The sequence below is a fragment of the Monomorium pharaonis genome, chromosome 1 (genome assembly GCF_013373865.1).
Source record: "Monomorium pharaonis isolate MP-MQ-018 chromosome 1, ASM1337386v2, whole genome shotgun sequence".
Lineage (NCBI taxonomy): Eukaryota > Metazoa > Arthropoda > Insecta > Hymenoptera > Formicidae > Monomorium > Monomorium pharaonis.
The window spans coordinates 27,825,945-27,847,287 of NC_050467.1; the positions used below are offsets into that span (position 1 = coordinate 27,825,945).

The 21,343-nt window shown below is 38.8% G+C and overlaps 2 protein-coding genes across 2 annotated transcripts; both read left to right on the forward strand.

The window, feature by feature from the left end:
- The first annotated feature begins 14,310 nt into the window (after positions 1-14,310).
- Positions 14,311-15,669, forward strand: LOC118645043. The gene is made up of 2 exons (XM_036285316.1): positions 14,311-14,566; positions 15,412-15,669. Exons 1-2 carry the CDS (start codon positions 14,509-14,511, stop codon positions 15,660-15,662), a joined length of 309 nt encoding a protein of 102 aa, XP_036141209.1. The 5' UTR covers positions 14,311-14,508; the 3' UTR covers positions 15,663-15,669.
- A 40-nt stretch (positions 15,670-15,709) lies between these two features.
- On the forward strand, positions 15,710-19,666 carry LOC118646653. The gene is made up of 2 exons (XM_036290090.1): positions 15,710-15,950; positions 19,146-19,666. The coding sequence occupies exons 1-2, from the start codon at positions 15,710-15,712 to the stop codon at positions 19,664-19,666; spliced, it is 762 nt and encodes a 253-aa protein (XP_036145983.1).
- The last annotated feature ends 1,677 nt before the right edge of the window (positions 19,667-21,343 follow it).

Below are 21,343 nucleotides of genomic sequence, written 5' to 3' on the forward strand. Positions count from 1 at the left end.
GGCTCTAATTCTCTACCGCAATTTAAGAAGGCTGGCGACGTTCCTATCGACGAATGATGCGCGGTATTGTATGCGAAGCGAAAATCGCTCAAATGTACGTCCCATTCCCTATGATCTCTATCAAGGAATGCTATGATCATCGTCTTCAGAACGCGATTCACCCTCTCCACGGGGTTAGCTTGTGGATGATATGGCGGAACGGTAGTGTGCTTAATTTCGTAATCGTCTGCAAAAGAACGCAGCGTACGGTTAATAAATTCTGTCCCGTTATCGGTGAGTAGAAATTTTGGCGTTCCCCATCGCGCGATTACTAGATCTTCTAATGCCTCCCGTATTAATTTCCCATTCGCAGCTCTTAACGCACGGCACTCTACCCACTTCGTAAATAAATCTTGGATGACTAAAATATACGCGAAACCTGACTTGCTACGCGGAAGCGGTCCCATAATATCGGCGGCGACCACAGTCCACGGGACTTCCACGACTCGACGACCCATGAGTCCAGCTGGGCTCGCCTGCTCGACTTTCGTGCGTTGGCACGTACCGCACTCTCCAACGTAAGACGCGACGTCCCTAAACATGTTAGGCCAGTAGTATGCAACGATCAATCGATGGTGAGTTTTTTCTACCCCTAAGTGGCCCGCCTGGGGATCGTCGTGTGCCTCTCGGAGAGCCTCCCCCCGCAATTCCGACGGTAACACTAATTTCCACTCATTCAAATCGTCGACCACGGCCGAAGTTGTAGCACGCGGTCGCGAGTAATACAATTGTCCGTCCACTATCTTCCAATCTACAAACCTATTTGGAGTTTCGGATACATCGCTAACTCGATCGAGATACCAGCGGTCACGTATGTCGTCGGGAATCTTAACATCGACAACGGCGGCAAGGGGGATCTCGGTGTCACTCTCAAACATTCGGGATAACGCGTCAGGCACGTGATGTAGAGCGCCTTTTCTATGCACGATCTCATAGTCGTATTCGAGCAGCTCCAGTGCCCAACGAGCTAGTCGACCTGTCGGATTCTTCAAATTATGCAACCACCTTAGACTACTGTGGTCCGTTATTACCGTAAATTTATATCCTTCTAAGTACGGGCGGAATTTCTGAATAGCCCACACAACCGCTAAACACTCCTGTTCCGTTACCGAGTATTTTCTTTCGGGATCCGACAAGGCACGGCTCGCAAACGCGATAATATTTTCTACGTCCTCGATATGCTGAATCAGGACAGCACCCAGCCCAACGGAACTAGCGTCAGTCTGTAATACGAACGGAATCTGAAAGTCGGGACACGACAAAGTCGGAGCGGACGCCAATCGGTCGCGAATCTGCGCGAAGGCGCTTTCCTGCTCCTCTCCCCACTCCCAGCGCTGCGCTTTCTTTAGTAATCGAGTCAGAGGCTCACTTACAGTCGCAAAGTGCGGTATGAATCGACGATACCACGATGACATGCCGAGAAAACGTCGTAATTGTTTAAGGTTACGCGGCGCCGGATATTCAAATATCGGCTTAGCTTTATCGGGGTCGATAGTTAGGCCGTCCCGCTGCAAGACAAATCCCAAATAACGAACTTGTGAGCGGCAAAACTCACACTTCTCGGGATTTATCGTAAGACCGGCAGCCGTGATTTTGCTGAGAACACGCTCTAGCCAATCTAAATGTTCCTCGAAAGTAGGCGTAACAATCACGATATCGTCTAAATACGCGAACGCATGGGGCTCCATTTCCGGCCCGATTAATTTATCCAAAAGACGTTGGAACGTCGCGGGAGCTCCGGTTAATCCATACGGCATTCTCGTAAAATGATAAAGTCCTTTCCCGGGGACGCTAAACGCAGTGATCTCTCGACTATCTTTCGCCAATGGTATTTGAAAGTACGCCTGGCTCAGATCAATCGTAGAAATGTAACGCGCCGATCTCAATTTATCCAGTATACCATTCATATTTGGTAACGGATACGCGTCCTTTTTCGAAACGCTGTTAACTTTGCGAAAACCTAAACAAAACCGATATTTCCCGTTTGCTTTTCGTATCATGACGATGGGATTGGACCACTCACTAAACGACGGCTCGATAATTCCGGCCGTTAACATTTTGTCAACCTCCCCGCGAATCGCTTCCTGCACTTTAGGCGAAACCAAATAACAACGCTGTTTAATAGGAGCGCTTTGACCAACGTCGATCTTATGCTCCGTGAGAGAAGTGACACCGGGATCGGTAACCGCGTCAGGTATCTTATTTTCCAGGAACTGTCTCAACCGATCTTCCTGGTCGTGGTTTAGCTCGGATAGTCCACAGCAAACGCAAATGCCATCATCGTCGGCAGTATCGAAAGAACGACGCTCCCAAGGTCGGTTCGCGAAATACCAGCCCCGCGATGCGAAATCCAAGCCGATACCGAACGCGCAGAGAAAATCCATCCCCGCAATGCACGAAACGGCCAGGGCCGGCAATAGGCACACGGTAACCTCACGCTGCAAATCGTGAAGTGAAAGCGTAAGCGAAACTTCCTCTCTGATTTCCGTTATTTGTCCGTTCGCGTTGCGAATCCGGAGATCGCGCGCTCTAGTCGTCGGCAACGCTAATCGTCGTACGATTTTAATACCCTCGTCTCCAAAAATTGTTCGGCTAGACCCTGAGTCGACCAGCGCCATTAACGGGAATTCTCCGATAAAAATACGGAAATACCGTAACGGCGGTAATTCTAGGGCACGAAACGCTAAATTCAAATATTCAACGTCGTCAACAGAATCAATGTCGCGGGTCTCAACCGATTCGGCAGGAGTCGCGACAACCCGCTCTAGCGACTCGCCTCCGCGTTTCCCGTACACGTCGGGCAAGTTCTTACAGTGACGTCCTTCTTCCCGCATCGATAACAATGCACGCGGCGAGTCTCCGTGCACTCCCGCGCGACGTGTCCACTTTTCTCGCAATTCCAACAGCGAATGGTTGATGCACGTGCCGGATTCGCGGCGGCGGTCGCAGCCGGTACGACGGCGGTGGTCGGGGCCTCGGCGGCCCTCACCGGCGCGCGAGCTCGCCGACCCGATCTTGTATTTCTCGTCGGGCCAGACGCGGCGAGTCCTGCCGTCAGGGTGTCGGTAACGCGGGATGACTTCTTCGGCGGCCTGTATGCCAGGTCAGGGAACAGAGATTTCTCGGGTGGCGTGTAATTACAGAACCGCGAACGAGACTCGTAACTCGCCTCCACTCGAATGGCCAATGTCTCGAAAGTCACAAAGTCGCGGAACTCATCGCGGCGCAAAGCCATCTGCAAGTGCAGCTGCATGTTACGATGGGCGTAATTAAGTTGTTCCTCGACAGTCCACGGGGGACTCAACCGCTCGAAGAACGATTGCATGCAGGAGAGATACTCCGCGACCGGCTCCTGTTCCCCCTGCACGCGTCTCAAAATCTCATCTCGCAACGCGAACTGAAAGTCCGGTTTACCAAAACGCGCACGCCACGCGGCCACGAAATCCTCCCAAGTTCTCCACCCATCGCGCCGATTCCTAAACCAGTACAGCGCGGGTCCCGTCAAGAAAGGCGGCAAGCATTTAAATAACTCGGCGTCGTCGACCGGGCACATGGTGCGGCCCTCCTCAATGCGATCGAGAAAGGCCTCCGAGTCACTTCCACGCGCTCCCGAAAACGAGGAATTCCATCTACGCAGCGTGTGGTACATGTCCCTCGCGTCATTTCGCTTAGATGAGCGCGGGGGCGAATTACGGGCGCGAGGGAGGTGAGGGGAGGCGACGGGCTCCATCTCAGCCACGTCGTCCTCGTCGAATTGCCCCGGGCTATCGGGTCGCATGTCCGCGGGCGGCGACAGGTGTAATAAGTTCGACGCCCCCTCCCCCGCGCTTGTCGAGGCCATTGGCTCTGGCGGGATACCGAGTTCGAAGCGTATTAGCCGATCGCGCAAAACAGTACTCCCGCCCTCGCCCCCCTGGCCCCGCTGTAGCAACTCCTCTCGCAATTGCTCCGCTGTTAACTTGTAAATCCACCCGTAACGCTCGCGTCCCTCCGACATATCGAAAATATTATTCACGCGTGATAAATATCCCTCAAGGATACAAGAGCACGCAACTCGCTGTGGACCCTCCGCTACAACCTTCGCTAATAACGCTAAGTCGGGTGAACGACTACTCGGGATAACAAACCTTGAATCGACCTGTATTATCGCCAATATAATTGGAACCGATCCGTATCAGTCAGCAACAAGCGTCAAAATTTTCACGCAAAGTCGGATCACGGAGAGGCTCCCAAGGCGACACGCGCGAACGTAAACACGACGCGGGGTTCCGTAGAGAGAGATAGCGATACTCGGGCACGCCGTAATCACGCGGCCGGGCGAACAGCACAGCTCCAAATAACGAACCGAATTTCTCAAACACTGAGTACTCGCGACACCGAAATTACATGAGCCCGAAAATACTAAAAGTAAAAGGGCAAAATCCGCGACACGCACAATTTCACTTTTCTGAAAGAAAATTATAAATTAGCACAAATATCCGCTCACCAAAATTCAGGTCACACTGAAATATAACACAAAGAAATACACGATAAAATATCACACATAAAGAAAATTCGACATGCACAACGATATAGATCTCTCGCCCTTCCGAACCCGAAAGTAATAAACAAAAGATTTTAATCACTTTATTTTTACAGGGGGCCCCACGTTGGGCGCCAAATTTGTAACCGCCGCTCGCGAGCGACGGCCAACTTCGCCTCCGTCCCTGGTCGCGGCCCTGAGCCGCCCGGGTGTCGGGGCGACTATCTTCGCGAGGTTTCCCGACGCAGCACTAAGTTGGGCGCCAGGTACGTTAAGCGTACCACTCTGTGTGCACCAACTCGCAAACCAATGTTTCGAGACGTGAATCTCGGGAAAGACGGGCGCACGCTAGGCGACCGGGGCGTTAGCGGCTCCGAGATCCAGCTGCTCAGCCCTCAAATGGTAGAGGGGGAGGTTCGGTGCGGGCGGATGGAATCGGGAAGGCGAGAGAATTACTTGTACGACACAGATATAACAAATAAAAATAACAAGTGTATTTGATCGTAAATAATACAGAAACGGACGACTCTGCGGAGCGGTGGTGGCTCGCGCGCGTTATCAGCGGGTGTCCGCTGGATATCAAATTTTTCGAGAACGGTCTATTAAACGAGCGGGCTATGATGCGTACGCGGGAACTCTCCGACTTGTCTTACGCTTGACTCGGCGCCGTTGGAGGACGCCGACTTCCGTCAGGGTGACCTCGCCAAGGGCGAACGGGACGGATCGCAACTCCGAGCCCGCGCGACATGCGACGGACTCGTGTTCTCCCGTGCTCGAACGATTCTCGCGAAGATAAGCGCGATGATTACTAATGATCCGCCAGTACGGCGGGATACGACGAACGCGTCGATAATTATCCGAATATACTCCCCGAAGGGCTCGCAGTCACAGTGCGATCGACCAAATTTTACAGCATTGACGAACAAAGTCTTCTACGACGCGACAAGATACAGCGCGGGGATAACCCGCGACACGACGACCGGACGCAACAACAATTGACTCGGCTGCGGATCGGGACGCACACGCAACGCGAAACGATTATAAAACACACGGCACGTAGCGAAATCACGCGGACGGGCGCGATCGGGCGAGGCGACGAAGCCCCGTTGAATCCGGGAACTCGAGATTCTCATAAACGCCGAGAGATTTTGCGACAAGTACGCGATTTCCTCGCGGCTCGCCCAACCCGCGAAATCGGTGGCTTTACAATATGCGTGACGCTCGTCTCACCACTTCGACTCTCCTCTCGTGGCCTCCTCCGGGTCGGGATGTCGGTCGCCCCTGCGTCCTTCCTTACACTCGTCTCGGGAACTCACGAACGCACGCACAGTTCTCAGGATTACGTCCGCAGCACGAGTGAGGAATCCTGGATCTCGCGGGGACCGCTCGGCGGCGCGCCCCACCTTGCCCCCGGCGTTCCCGGCCCTTATTGGCGGATTTCGCGAAAATCGATTTTCGCGCAGAGCGCGGTGCCCACGCTGTCGCCGGCTGATCGATCCACGCACGGCGGTCGATGTTTATGGGCCCCGGGCACGGGAATCCTGGCGCTTCCTTGCGCGGCCGACTCTTTTCTCTTCGCCCGGCGTATCCTCCGCCATCGGGGCGTCATTTCCTCCTCGACGGGGCGTCGGCGGATCTTGAGTTGTCGTGATTCCTTCGCCGCACTTCCCGCGGTATCGGGTCTGCAGTCGCCCCGTCGGGATGTCGGCCTCGCGCGCCGTCACTGGATCCTGAAAGCGTGATTCAGCGGCAGTATCGGAATTCTTACATGGCACAAACGGTAGGCAAGATAAGGGCGGCATTACCTGCGGACCCCCGCTTAAAAAGGGTCTTCCTTGACTCCCTCGTTGTCCGTTTCTCTGCAATCTCCGGGAAGATTTTCCGTGGAGACGAGACGTCCGACAACTACAATGAGATCTTCACAGCCACCGATCTCCGCCGCAACCGCGGTATAACGCTCGCAAAAATCTTAACACGTAATTAAATGGACAGCACGTGGGACGTCACACACACAAAAGTACAGAGAATACGCTTTTGCGTCCGCTCCCGAGCGGGAGGACGCAGGGCCCGCGTGATGTTATTGCGTAAGGGCCCTCAGGGCCTTGTGACGGACAGCAGCCTGCGGCTGTCACGTCACAATATATATATATATATATATATATATTATTGAGAATTTTATATTCAGCGCGCTTCATATTATATTCGTAACACGCGATACTAGAAGATTCTTTCTCTTTCTTTCTTTTAAGTTGGCTATTCTGTCGAGCTTGCGGGTTACATGTGTGTGTGTCCCGCCGTTCAAGCGTGGCGTACTCGTTCTTTTGTTGCACCTTTATTATACACACACACTCGTCATATTTTGTACCACTACTACTCTTAATTGTTATTGTAATAATAAACTATTTGTTTGTGTACGCCAGTACGTAAATATATATTATTACTATCCATTCCGCTGGTGACACCACGAAACATAACCTCAACAGGTTATGGGCCCAGGCCCTGTGGGATAGTAATAACAAAGAAAAACGTACGTTGTTTTATTATTGTTGTTGACACAAAAAAATTATACATCACGTCAACATGAGTGAAGTAGTGGATCTGAAGAACATTTCCAAGTTCAACGGCCAGAACTTTCAAGCATGGAAGTTTCAAATGAAGGCGATTTTAATCGCAAACGATATCTTGGGAATCGTCGATGGAACGGAACCGAAGCCAGAGCAAACGGATCAAGCTGCCATCAAATCATGGGTAAGACGCGATGCAAAAGCAATGTTCATACTATCGTCATCCATGGAGAGTGCGCAGCTAGAGTACCTGATAACATGTGAGTCATCAAAGGATATGTGGTCAAAGCTCAGTTCCATACACGAGCAACGCAGTGAGTCAAACAAACTAATTCTTATGACAAAGTTCCATGACTATAAAATGTCACCAAGCGATTCAGTTGCACAGCATATCGCTAATGTAGAAAACATGGCTAGTAAGTTAAATGATCTTGGTGAAAAATTATCAGAAGTTACAATAATGGCAAAAATTTTAGGAAGTTTACCATCTAAATTCAATGCCTTGATCACCGCATGGGACAGCGTTGACTCAGACAAGCAAAAATTAGAAACGTTGACAGCAAGACTCATAAAAGAAGAAGGAAGAATGACAGCAGCAGATGAAACAGCCAGTGCACTAGCAGCAGTAAACATTAGCAAGTCACAACACAAGACGTCGCAAGAAAGAAAGAATCAAGACGCAAAGAAGCAAGTAGAATGTTTTTATTGTCACAAAAAGGGGCACGTTATTAAATATTGCCGCAAAAAGAAAAAGGAATCCATCGAAGACAAATCCAAGAGCAATGGAAATAATTCTACAAATGTCAGTGCTTTTTCAGCAGAAGTAAGGTCATCAGCTGAAGATCTTGAAGTCAATTCTAAGTACAAATGGTATTCTGACAGCGGTGCCACGAAACACATGTCACCGAATAAATCATGGTTTCATAATTTAATACCAGTCAGTAATGAATATGTCAAGATTGGAGATGGAACCCCCTGCGAAGTCAAAGGAAAAGGAACCATTTACATTAAAAGGAAAGTAAAAGATGAATGGCTCGATGGAAAGTTAGAAGAAGTCTTATATGTTCCCAAATTAAGTAAAAGTTTATTTTCAGTGGGAGCATGTGTTCAGAAGGACTACACCATTACTTTTGCATCCGACTCCATGGAAATAAAGAAGAAAAATATCTCAATGATAGTTGGAACCAAAGAACACAATAACTTGTTCAGAATGTTAATCCAAGTCGTCCAGAATCAAGAGGCGAACCTTACAACCACATCAAGCCTTCAGGTTATGCACGAACGTCTAGGTCACATCAGCCTGAAATCAATACGTGAAATGAACAAACAAGGTCTGATTCATGTAGATAACATTCCAGCAAAAGTTGAATTCGTATGCGAGGCATGCCAATATGGCAAACAGCATCGACTTCCCTTCAACAAAATCAGCACACCAAGGAATGCCAAGCCAGGTGAATTTATCCATACCGATGTTGGCGGTCCTATGGAACAGGAATCAATCGGCGGCTCAAAATTTTACGTGAACTTCATTGATGATGCGTCTGGTTATAGAAAAGTATACTTCATGAGACACAAATCCGATGTTTTTGAGAAACTCAAGGAATACCATGCTCTAGTTCAAAACAAGTTCCAGCGTTCAATAAAAGTAATGAGGATGGACAACGGAACGGAATACATAAACGAGAACATGAAGCGATTTTTCATAACACATGGAATCGAGGTAGAAAGGACGTCTCCCTATACACCAGAACAAAATGGGAAATCCGAAAGAGACAACAGAACGCTCATCGAAAGTGCAAGGTCAATGATATATGCGAAGAATCTTCCACTAGGCTTATGGGCCGAAGCCGTCAGCACTGCCGCATATATTCACAATCGGACACCAGCAAGCAAAAACAAAGGCACGACTCCATTTGAGATTTGGAATGGATATAAACCAGATTTAACACATCTGAGAATCTTTGGCTCTGAAGTTTTTGTACACATACCAAAACAACAAAGAAAGAAATGGGACAAAAAGTCAAGAAAATTGGTATTCGTGGGATACAACGATGAATCTTCCAATTATCGAGTCTACGATCCAAGAACTAACAAGATAACGGTATCCAGAGATGTGACTTTCACTGAAAGGGCTAACTATCAAGTCACATATACTGAAGAGGAAATAACTCTCCCCTTAAACGATGTCATGCAAGAAAACACCGATCAACATTCCGAAGATGACAACGTCAAAGAAACCGACAAGGACAAGGAAGTTCATGCAAAGCTCGAAAATGATGAGAATGACAAAGGCAAGTCAGACATGAAATTAAATACCAGTAAACGTGAATTGAGAGACAGGGCTTCTGTTAAGAAACCTGACAGATACGAAGCAAACCTAGCAGAATGGAGCGAACCTCAAACATATGAAGAGGCAATCTCAAGTCAAGAAGCTGAAAAATGGAAACATGCTATACAAGAGGAATTAGAAGCTCATCAAAAGAATCGAACATGGACAATGGAACATCTACCACAAGGAAGAAAAACGATTGGCTATAAGTGGGTTTTTAAAATAAAAAATCCATCCGACAAAAATCCTAGATACAAGGCTCGCCTTTGCGCCAAAGGCTTCTCGCAGAAACCAGGGGTAGATTACGAAGAGATTTACGCCCCTGTAATCCGTTATGAGTCAATTCGGACGCTCTTGGGCATCGCAGCAGATCGAGATCTGGAGATGACACAATTCGACATCAAAACTGCGTTCCTACATGGTGAGCTGAACGAATCCATTTATATGGATGTACCTCTAGGTGTCGAAACAAAGCAGGGTAAGGTATGTAAATTAATGAAATCTTTGTATGGGCTTAAGCAAGCCTCTCGTCAATGGAATTCGAAATTTGATGAATTTTTAAAATCTTTTAATTTTACTCAAAGTACAGCCGATCCCTGTGTTTACAAGGGATATATTGACAATGTTAGTGTATTCTTAGGCCTCTATGTAGACGACGGTTTAGTATTAGCGGAAACAATGGAGGCGCTTAACAAAGTTCTTGCAGTACTCAGAAATCACTTTGAAATTACAGTAGGGCATCCAAGTTCATTTGTAGGCATACAAATAAGTCGTGATCGCCAAAACCATTCGATCTTCATTCACCAAGAAAACTATATAGAGCGTATTCTTGAGATTTTTAAAATGAAGGAAGCGAAATCTGTTAGCGTACCTGCAGATATAAACTCGATTAAGACATTAATGGAAAATAATTCTACTAATAACATTGATGTACCTTATCGTAGAGCGATAGGATGTCTCACATTCCTTTCACAAGTAACGCGTCCTGATATATCATATATTGTCAACTTTCTGAGTCGATATTTAACATGTTACACAGATCATCATTGGCGAGCTGTAAAAAGAGTAATTAGATATCTCGCAGGAACTCGGAAACTTGGCATTGTATACAAACGTGATGATAATGGCATAGCTTTAACAGGATATTCAGACGCAGATTATGCCGGTGACATTAACACTAGACGATCAACGAGTGGATATATATTTACGATCTCTGGTGGACCTGTGTCCTGGGCATCACAACGTCAAAAGATGGTATCACTAAGCACAACGGAGGCTGAGTATGTAGCAGCAAACTCAGCCACGAAAGAACTCGTGTGGCTTAGGCGATTGATCAGTGATCTCGAATATCAATGTGATAAACCAACGACCTTATACGTCGATAATCAAAGCACTATAAAGCTCATAAAGAATCCGGAATTTCATCAGAAGAGCAAGCACATTGATATTCGATTTCATTTTATAAGAGAAAAATATGCCGATGGAACTCTCAATATAGAGTATGTCGAATCAAAGAAACAATGTGCGGATTTTCTTACAAAAGCTCTTCCGAAACAGAATTTTGAAATACAATTGCGTCTACTTAATATGTATAACTATGACTGTAATATGAAAGCACTTGAACAGTGGGAGTATTGAGAATTTTATATTCAGCGCGCTTCATATTATATTCGTAACACGCGATACTAGAAGATTCTTTCTCTTTCTTTCTTTTAAGTTGGCTATTCTGTCGAGCTTGCGGGTTACATGTGTGTGTGTCCCGCCGTTCAAGCGTGGCGTACTCGTTCTTTTGTTGCACCTTTATTATACACACACACTCGTCATATTTTGTACCACTACTACTCTTAATTGTTATTGTAATAATAAACTATTTGTTTGTGTACGCCAGTACGTAAATATATATTATTACTATCCATTCCGCTGGTGACACCACGAAACATAACCTCAACATATATATATATATATATATATATATATATTAATGTATATTAAATTACATATTAGTTTATTTTTATATTTCAATTTTTTAAATAATTTATTAAACATTTTTGTAACTTACTATAATTATAATTTACAGTTGATAAGTATACATGTATGTGAAATATATAAAAGGATCGAGCTAAGAACGCAAAAAGGAAAATTTAGTTTTGAAGTATAGCACGAAACTCAGTGAATTTAATTAATTTAAAATCTTTCTTAATTTGTTAAAATTTGTTCTTTTGTGTGACAGTGTTAAACGCCAAATATTTTTTATTTTTGAAATGTCGGAAAGAAAATCATATTTAGAACTTTCAGATAAGCAAAAAAAAAGACGTCTTGATAAAGTGTTTGAAAATAGTATTAATAAATTACTTCGTGCAAATGAAAATAAAATAGAATCAAATTTTACATTAAAATCAATAACGTTAAATAATAAATCTTAAGCAGGTCCATCTCGTGCTTTTTGTTTTGATAATACTCAGTCATTTAACAGTAATTTAATATCGGAGACTGAATTTGTAAATGATGTTCAAATTCCTGAAGGCAGTGATGCTCTTCATGATTCTTTTAATAGTAATGATTTCAATCACGTTAGTGATGATTCAGGCAGCGATTTTTCATATGTTGATGCTGATGTCTTAGATGATGAGTTAGAACACTTTAATGTATATAATGACAATGTAGGTTCTAATTTTGGAACTAATACAGAAAAAGAATTAACTTTAAGAAATTTTTTATGTCAATGGGCTGTAACATATCAAATTAGACAGAACGCTCTCACTAGTTTGCTTCATGGTTTGAAAAAATATGGACATGATAATCTGCCTAGCGATGCAAGAACTCTTTTGCACACTCCAAAAAACATTATAGTTTCTTCTGTTGGATCATGTCTGTATTCCCATTACGGTTTGGAAAAAGGATTACTCGATCAATTAAAATGTTTTGATCAAAAAAAAATTCCAAAAGACATCGCTCTACATCTAAACATTGATGGTTTGCCTCTTTCGAAAAGTTCTTCAAGTCAAATATGGCCAATTCTTGTGAAAATAGTGAATTATCCTTATGCTACTTGTGATCCATTTGCAGTAGGTATTTTTCATGGCAATTGTAAACCAGAAGACGTAAATTTATATTTAGAACATACAATTATAGAGTATTTAGAATTAAGTAATACTGGCTTTATCTTTAATAATCAACGGTATAAGGTTTTCATTAAATTGTTCACTGCAGATACAGTTGCAAGGAATTACATTTTATGTTTTCCTCCACATAATAGTAGGTGTGGTAAATGTATACAAAAAGGCAAAACAGTACAGCACAGACGAGTTTTTTTAGAAAACGATTCACCTTTAAGAACTGACAATAATTTTAGGTTAGATGTTCCAAGTGCTTATACAAATTTATTATCTCCTCTTGAAGGTATCGGAATGAGTTTAACAAATCAAGTTCCTCTTGATCCAATGCATTTGCTTGATGAAGGAGTAGGAAAAAAACATCTCAAGCTTTTATTAAACCTATATGGTAATAATAGTGTAGATGCTTTGGAAAGAATTAAAAACATAAATAATCAATACATTTCATTTAAAGAATGGGTACCATGCGAATTCGTACGAAAAACACGTACTTTAAATGAGTTAGATAGATTTAAAGCAACTGAATTGCGAATGGCTATTTTATATACTGCACCAGTTGTATTACAAAATACCATACCTAATGAATTAATGCTTCATTTTAATGTTTTAAATTATGCATTACGTATATTGTATGATGCAAATGAATGTATAAGAAACAATCAATATGCAAAAGACTTATTGATTTATTATGTAAATTGTATGACAAATTTTTATGGAGAGCATCATATAGTTTATAATGTGCACAATTTAATTCATCTTCCTGATGATGTTTTACGATTTGGACCATTAGATAATTTTAGTGTAATAGATTTTGAAATCATTTACAAGTCATAAAAAAATTAGTCAGGAAAGGATCATACATTTTAACTCAGATTATGAAAAGAATAAATGAAAAATCACAACTTAAGACTAGTGTTAAACATCATTCTATTAATGAAGGTTGTTTTGTTTTGAAACAAATTATTACTCAACAACTCCCTGAAAGATATACAAGACCTCATAAAGCTATCGAATTTTCTAATTTTGTTTTGACAATTAAAAAACCAAATAATTGTTGTTATCTTATAGATGGAAGCGTTATTGTAATTAAAAATATCTGTTTTTCTAATGAAAAACCAGTCATTCTTGGACATAAATATATTGATTCTATTAGTGTTGATAACTATCCAATAGATTCTCGTTTATTAAATGTATGCAAGGCAAAGATTCTCTCGAATGAATTGCAAGCATGGCCCGTTAAAACTATTTCTAAAAAAGGATTTCGAATCTTTTCGGATGGATACTATTATATTTTTCCTCTTCTTCATTGCAAATCTTAATTTTTTAAGAATAATTTACATATGTTACATTGTGTTTCTCATAAACAAAATGTGTTATAGATAAAATAATAGGTACAACATAATAAATAAAAACTCAATTATAGTGCCAGTTACAAATAAATTTGATATCTTTTTTAATTTTAAAGAACATTATTAAACGTTATTAATTACTTAAAAATAAAATTATATTTACAAAAGTAAATATAAATATACACATAAATAATATAGATATGCATATACAAATACTTTCCGATTATACACAAATTTTATTTAGAAAACATTTTATATTGTAAATCTTAATACTTTTGCAAAGTTTACAATGACACATATAAATAAACAAACAAAAGAACAATATTAAAAATCCATTTTAATAAATAAATAAATTTTAATAAATAATTGAGTAAATCAAATATTAAAGTATATAATTATATTGTAATTTGTTTAACATTTGGCGAATAAGAAAGATAAAATAATACATGAAGTTACTTGAGTGAGATTTCCGAACGTGCAGCCTTTTAAGTATTGTACATAATAACCTAATAAGACTGAAAACTAAGCAATCTTGCACTAGTCAAGTATTAGCATAATATATGCATATAATTAACTGTATTTGTATTGAATAATGTTAAAAAGAAAAGGTCTCAAAAAAACATGCATGAGAAAACATGTTAAAAAAACTAGTAAGTATTGATCAATTTAATACAAGTATAATTATCGATATTTGCTCTAATATAATTGTACTACAATCTAAAAAATGTAATTGTAAATTATTGTTAATCTCTAGAATCCTTAAATTAATTTCTGAAGTTAACACTGTGGTGCATTCAAGAGTAGCATGGAGGCATGTAGTGCAAAACCGTGATTGTGACAGATGGTGCATAGAAAATCAAAATAATCTTGCTGAGATGACAGGTCAGCAAGACGCAGGTTAGTGCTAAATATTAAACTTTAATGAGATTATTAATTTAAGATCTCTTTACAATATAAGTTACTGTAAACTGACTTTGCTGTTTAACTCTGACTGTATTTATTATGTAAAGATTATTTTTTTTATAAAATTATGTGATTTTTACTATATGTTTACTTTAATAATTAAATTAATTAATAAATACAATCAGAGTTAAACAGTAAAGTCAGTTTACAATAACTCGTGTTGTAAAGATCTTAAATTAATAATATCATTAAAGTTTAATATTTAGCACTAATCTGCGTTTTGCTGACCTGTCATCTCCGCGAGGTTATTTTAATTTTCCATGCACCATCTGTCATAATCACGGTTCTGCACTACATGCCTTTATGTTACTCCTGTATACACCACAGTGTTGTTAACTTCAGAAATAAATTTATGGATTCTAGAGATTTTCCATCATTGCCAACATTCTCCCTTAGTTTTTTTTATGGATTGTGGCTCCTTACCGTTATCATGCATTCTGATATTTAAACTATAACACGTGACAAAAACTATAAATTTCTAGTACTATCAGTAAATTTTAGATCACAGTCAATATTTAACGTTTACTTACAGAACCAGCTAGTGATGGCAAAATAATGACAACTCTTCATATACCTCAAGATTTAGTAACAGACACTAATATATTGAAGATTCTACCTATTAATAAGAAAAAAGCATTAAATTGTGCGTTCATAAATCCGGATAGCAATGTACAAAACTCTTCAAGGAATACTTATAATTTTAACAAAAGCAGAGTGTTAAATGATAAAACAAATATTCAAAATCCGCATACAAATCGACAAATTCAAGAAGTAGGTATGTAAAACAATGTTTCTAAGTTATTGTCGACAACACACTATTTTCAATAAGAATGGGGTACATTTTTAACCCGATAAAACGTTTGAAAAATATAGGTATACCTAATGAATCTGAAGATGAAAATGATGAAAACGATGAAAATGATGAAAACGATGAAAATGATGAAAACGATGAAAATGAGCACGACAATTACGAATACACTGTTGATAATGAAGATGAAGAGCTTCGTGGTCCTCAAAATAGAAATTTGCTAAATGTCGAACTATCTACTCACGACATTGATAAATGTTGTCGTAAGTAAATTCTATCAATTTTATAAATTGTTTATTCTGCATAAATATTTTGTTTATACAGGGTGTCCCAAATCTGGTGTGCAATACTTCAGGGAAAGATAGACGGGATTGAGATAAACATAAAAATCCAATATAGTCTTGGTTAGGTCTATCAGTAATCAAGATATAAATTTTTTAATTTATGCGAATGAGAGCGCGCCTTGCGCGCCGAAGGAAGGGCTCCAGCCGCTCGAGCCATAGCACGGCCTACTGTCTCAAGCATTGGCTGCCGGCGGCAGCGGGGGGAAGAAGGAGAAGCGTGGCGTCGTCGCCGTTCCCACGTCTCGCCGCACCGCGCCGTAAGCTCGCGTCGATGGCTGCTACGTACACTCGCGATTACATGACGAGATTATGAATTATTAATAAAAATAGGACAAATTTAAATCGTAATAAACTTCTGTAAATAAGAAAGTCGAAAGAGAGAAAGCGATGAAAACGTATGGAACCTGCAAATAATATAATATTTGCCGCATCAAATTCTCTTATCGTTTTTTATAGAATATTAAATTAACGAAGATTTATCACAATTGATTCTTTATACATTCTCCTTTCGTAACCATCTTATTAGAAAATTACAAAATGCACGAAATAGTATTCCTAATATACACTCTTTGTAAAATAACACGATAGAAAAATATTCACGTTTGATCTAAGGACTTCAAGATAAATTATTCGATGCGACTTCTACGATAATTATAGGTAATTAGAGATCAATGTTATGTCAAGTATCGTTAGTATGGTTAACTACAAAGGATTTTCTCTTGTATATGATAGAGAACTTCGAGTTTCTTCTATCGTTAATACATTATAAGTCACTGAAAATCTGTCGTAATTAATAATGCAATTAAAGGTAGAAGAAACTGTAAGTTTTCTATGGTTATAAAAGAAAATCCTTCGTTGTGTTAACAATACATGATATTAAACATTAATTTTTAAGCATAATTATCGTAGCATTGCGCCTAAACTATCGTGAAATCGTTACATCAAGAGGGAATATTTTTCTGTGTTATTACAAAGAGTGTAACATACTATGGATAAGTATTTCGCGCATTTTAGTGTGACAACTCTCTCTCTCTCTCTCTCTCTCTCTTCTCTCTCTCTATCTCTCTACTCTCCTCTCGATCTCTCTCTCTCTCTCTCTCTCTCTCTCCCTCTCCTCTCCCTCTCCCTCTCCCTCTCCCTCTCCCTCTCCCTCTCTCTCTCTCTCTCTCTCTCTCTCTCTCTCTCTCTCTCTCTCTCTCTCTCTCTCTCTCTCTCCCTCTTTCTCTCTCAAGCCTACGTAGTACACAAATACAATAAATATTACCACGTTTAACAACATCTTTAGTTTGTACTATTCTACTTTCATTATGTGTAATTTGAATAAAATTTTAACAATTATCATTTTTTTATATTTTTAGTGTTACACACGATCGAACAAAAAATTATCAAAAATTATCACTGCGATAAATAATCAGCACGATACTTTCTTTCTGAGTGTCGTATCGTGTTTAATGTTAAAAATGTTAAAAAATAGTAATTTTGTTAAAAAAATTTTATATGACATTTAATGAAACTCTAATAATATTGATTGGAACTGTTGTTGAAAATGACGTTTATCGTGTTTCTGTAAATACTTTAGAGGGAAAGATATTCCTGCTAAATTACAAAGTATAAAAGTACAAAGTTCAATTTTACATACGAATCAAGAGTAAATAAAAAATTCAATAATGAATAAAAGAATTCAGAATTCAAAATTTTACACAGAAATTCAAACGTAATGATAGAACAAACCGTAAAATTTTTATATTTTTCGTATTGTTTGGAAATGTGACTTACTTAATATTAAAAAATAATTTCACTAACACTTCTACAATTCTAGAACTTTTTATAAAAATAAAGCAGAACGTTGCTACAATTTTTATATTAAAAAGACAAAGATAAAAAGATGTATTTCGCGAATTTAGCAGAATATCTTTTCCTCTAAAGTATTTACAGAAACGCGATAAACGTCATTTTCAAAAATTGATGTTCAATATCAAGTATTGTTAATACAACGAAGGATTTTTCTTTCATAACGATTAGAACTTAGAGTTTCTTCTATCTTTAATTACATTATTAATTACAACAGATTTTTAGTGATTCATTTAGAATAAATACCAACAAAAATCTAATTTATTTCTCTTTCATAATTCATCACTTCTCTAAATCGAAAAGAAAAAATTTCAAGAAGTGATATCATTTTCTATCGTTCTCTCGTTTTCTGTTAGGAAAGTATATTCCTCGTTGGAATATGAAAAAATATCTACGGAAACATCGTGTTTAATAGTTCTGTTGGATCTATCGTAATTAATAATGTATTAACGATAGAAGAAACTCTAAGTTTTCTATCGTTATGAAAGAAAAACTCTTCGTTGTATTAACAATACTTGATATTGAACATCGATTCTAAGCATAATTATTGTAGAAGTCGTAATCTTTGGTGAAATCGTTGTCGTGACATCAAGAGATATTTTTCTATCGTGTTATGAACAAAGAGTGTAACATAAATATCCACACTGAGAGAAAAAAATACTAAATTTAAATAAATATTTCTTTGAATAGTGCTAATAACATATTTTATAGAAAATCAATAACATTTATTTAAAACAAGTAATAGTTTTCTATAATTTAGAAAATATTACTTGTTTGAAATAAATATTATTGATTTTCATTATTGATAAAATATGTTATTAGCATATTCAAAGAAATATTTATTTGAATCTAGCTTTTTTTTTCTCAATGCATACATGGATATTTTTTGCATTTTGTTATTTTCTAATTAGATATTTAAGAAAGAAAACTTTGTTATTAGTCATACTGACGACAGTTAACATAACAATGATCTCTAAGTGTAATTATACTAAAAATCGTATTGCATAATTTATCGCAAAATCATTAGATCAGGCATAAATACTTTCTATCGTGTTATTACGAAGAGTGTATATTATGGATAAATATTTCGAGCATTTCGTAATTTTTTAATAAGATACTTTTGAAAAAAAATGTGTACAGAATTAATCGTGTTAAACGATTCATTAATCTGCCATTTCGAATGGCATGGGGACCTTGCTCATTTCAATATCGTTGGTCGATAAATGTGTGGGCAGGAATATTTGCGGGCAGAGTGGTAAATATTTTTGCAAACTAGGAAATCTTTTCTATCGCATTATTTCGATAGCGTTTCTGTTGGCGATTATTTTCAGATTGGTCCATATTTTTTACCGGCACACCTCAATGGTCAAATATACGCCGAATTCCTAGAGAATCAATTACCAATTCTACTAGAAGACGTTCCTCTCGACGAACGGGAATCTATGATATTCCAGCATGATGGGGCACCCGCGCATTTCTTTCGTAGAGTAAGACAAATTTTAGACAGGCGTTTTCCGGACAGGTGGATGGGTCGAGGTGGCCCAATCACTTGGCCGGCACGGTCACCCGACTTAAATATATTAGACTATTTTGTTTGGGGACACATAAAAGCACAAGTCGAAAATGTGCGTGATGGTACTGAAGCTCAGGTTCGCGAAGCAATCATAGCGGCCTTCAATACCATCACGCCGGACATGGTGCACCGTGCGACGCAACAGATAATTCGAAGAGCCGAACTCTGCTTACAGGCACGAGGGAGGCACTTCGAACAGTTATTGCATTAAAGTAATGAGAGTGGATTAGGCCTACAGGGGAAACCACTTAAAAAAAAACGCGCCAAGCTATCTACCTCGGTGGTGGTGTGGAAACGATAGCGTTTCCTCGAAACATCCACAGTTATAATTTTTTTCTTATTGTACTTTGCGTTTTATTATATTTACAAATCCTACATCGATAAACGACAACCGTAAATTTGCGATTGCTAGTTTCCTTTTGTTAGTATATTATAATATTTGTCACATCGAATTCTTTTATCGTTTTTTTTATTTTCATAAAATGGTAGATTAATGAATCGTTTAACACGATTAATTCTGTACACATTTTTTTTCAAAAGTATCTTATTAAAAAATTACGAAATGCTCGAAATATTTATCCATAATATACACTCTTCGTAATAACACGATAGAAAGTATTTATGCCTGATCTAATGATTTTGCGATAAATTATGCAATACGATTTTTAGTATAATTACACTTAGAGATCATTGTTATGTTAACTGTCGTCAGTATGACTAATAACAAAGTTTTCTTTCTTAAATATCTAATTAGAAAATAACAAAATGCAAAAAATATCCATGTATGCATTGAGAAAAAAAAAGCTAGATTCAAATAAATATTTCTTTGAATATGCTAATAACATATTTTATCAATAATGAAAATCAATAATATTTATTTCAAACAAGTAATATTTTCTAAATTATAGAAAACTATTACTTGTTTTAAATAAATGTTATTGATTTTCTATAAAATATGTTATTAGCACTATTCAAAGAAATATTTATTTAAATTTAGTATTTTTTTCTCTCAGTGTGGATATTTATGTTACACTCTTTGTTCATAACACGATAGAAAAATATCTCTTGATGTCACGACAACGATTTCACCAAAGATTACGACTTCTACAATAATTATGCTTAGAATCGATGTTCAATATCAAGTATTGTTAATACAACGAAGAGTTTTTCTTTCATAACGATAGAAAACTTAGAGTTTCTTCTATCGTTAATACATTATTAATTACGATAGATCCAACAGAACTATTAAACACGATGTTTCCGTAGATATTTTTTCATATTCCAACGAGGAATATACTTTCCTAACAGAAAACGAGAGAACGATAGAAAATGATATCACTTCTTGAAATTTTTTCTTTTCGATTTAGAGAAGTGATGAATTATGAAAGAGAAATAAATTAGATTTTTGTTGGTATTTATTCTAAATGAATCACTAAAAATCTGTTGTAATTAATAATGTAATTAAAGATAGAAGAAACTCTAAGTTCTAATCGTTATGAAAGAAAAATCCTTCGTTGTATTAACAATACTTGATATTGAACATCAATTTTTGAAAATGACGTTTATCGCGTTTCTGTAAATACTTTAGAGGAAAAGATATTCTGCTAAATTCGCGAAATACATCTTTTTATCTTTGTCTTTTTAATATAAAAATTGTAGCAACGTTCTGCTTTATTTTTATAAAAAGTTCTAGAATTGTAGAAGTGTTAGTGAAATTATTTTTTTAATATTAAGTAAGTCACATTTCCAAACAATACGAAAAATATAAAAATTTTACGGTTTGTTCTATCATTACGTTTGAATTTCTGTGTAAAATTTTGAATTCTGAATTCTTTTATTCATTATTGAATTTTTTATTTACTCTTGATTCGTATGTAAAATTGAACTT

Bases quoted from the DNA above. Each gene is read 5' to 3' on its own strand.
- LOC118645043 (XM_036285316.1), top strand. From the start codon at position 14,509: ATGTTAAAAAGAAAAGGTCTCAAAAAAACATGCATGAGAAAACATGTT. The intron at 14,567-15,411 runs GTAAGTATTGAT...GTTTACTTACAG, and splicing joins AAAACATGTTAAAAAAACTA to AACCAGCTAGTGATGGCAAA.
- LOC118646653 (XM_036290090.1), top strand. From the start codon at position 15,710: ATGGGGTACATTTTTAACCCGATAAAACGTTTGAAAAATATAGGTATA. The intron at 15,951-19,145 runs GTAAGTAAATTC...AGTGGTAAATAT, and splicing joins CGACATTGATAAATGTTGTC to TTTTGCAAACTAGGAAATCT.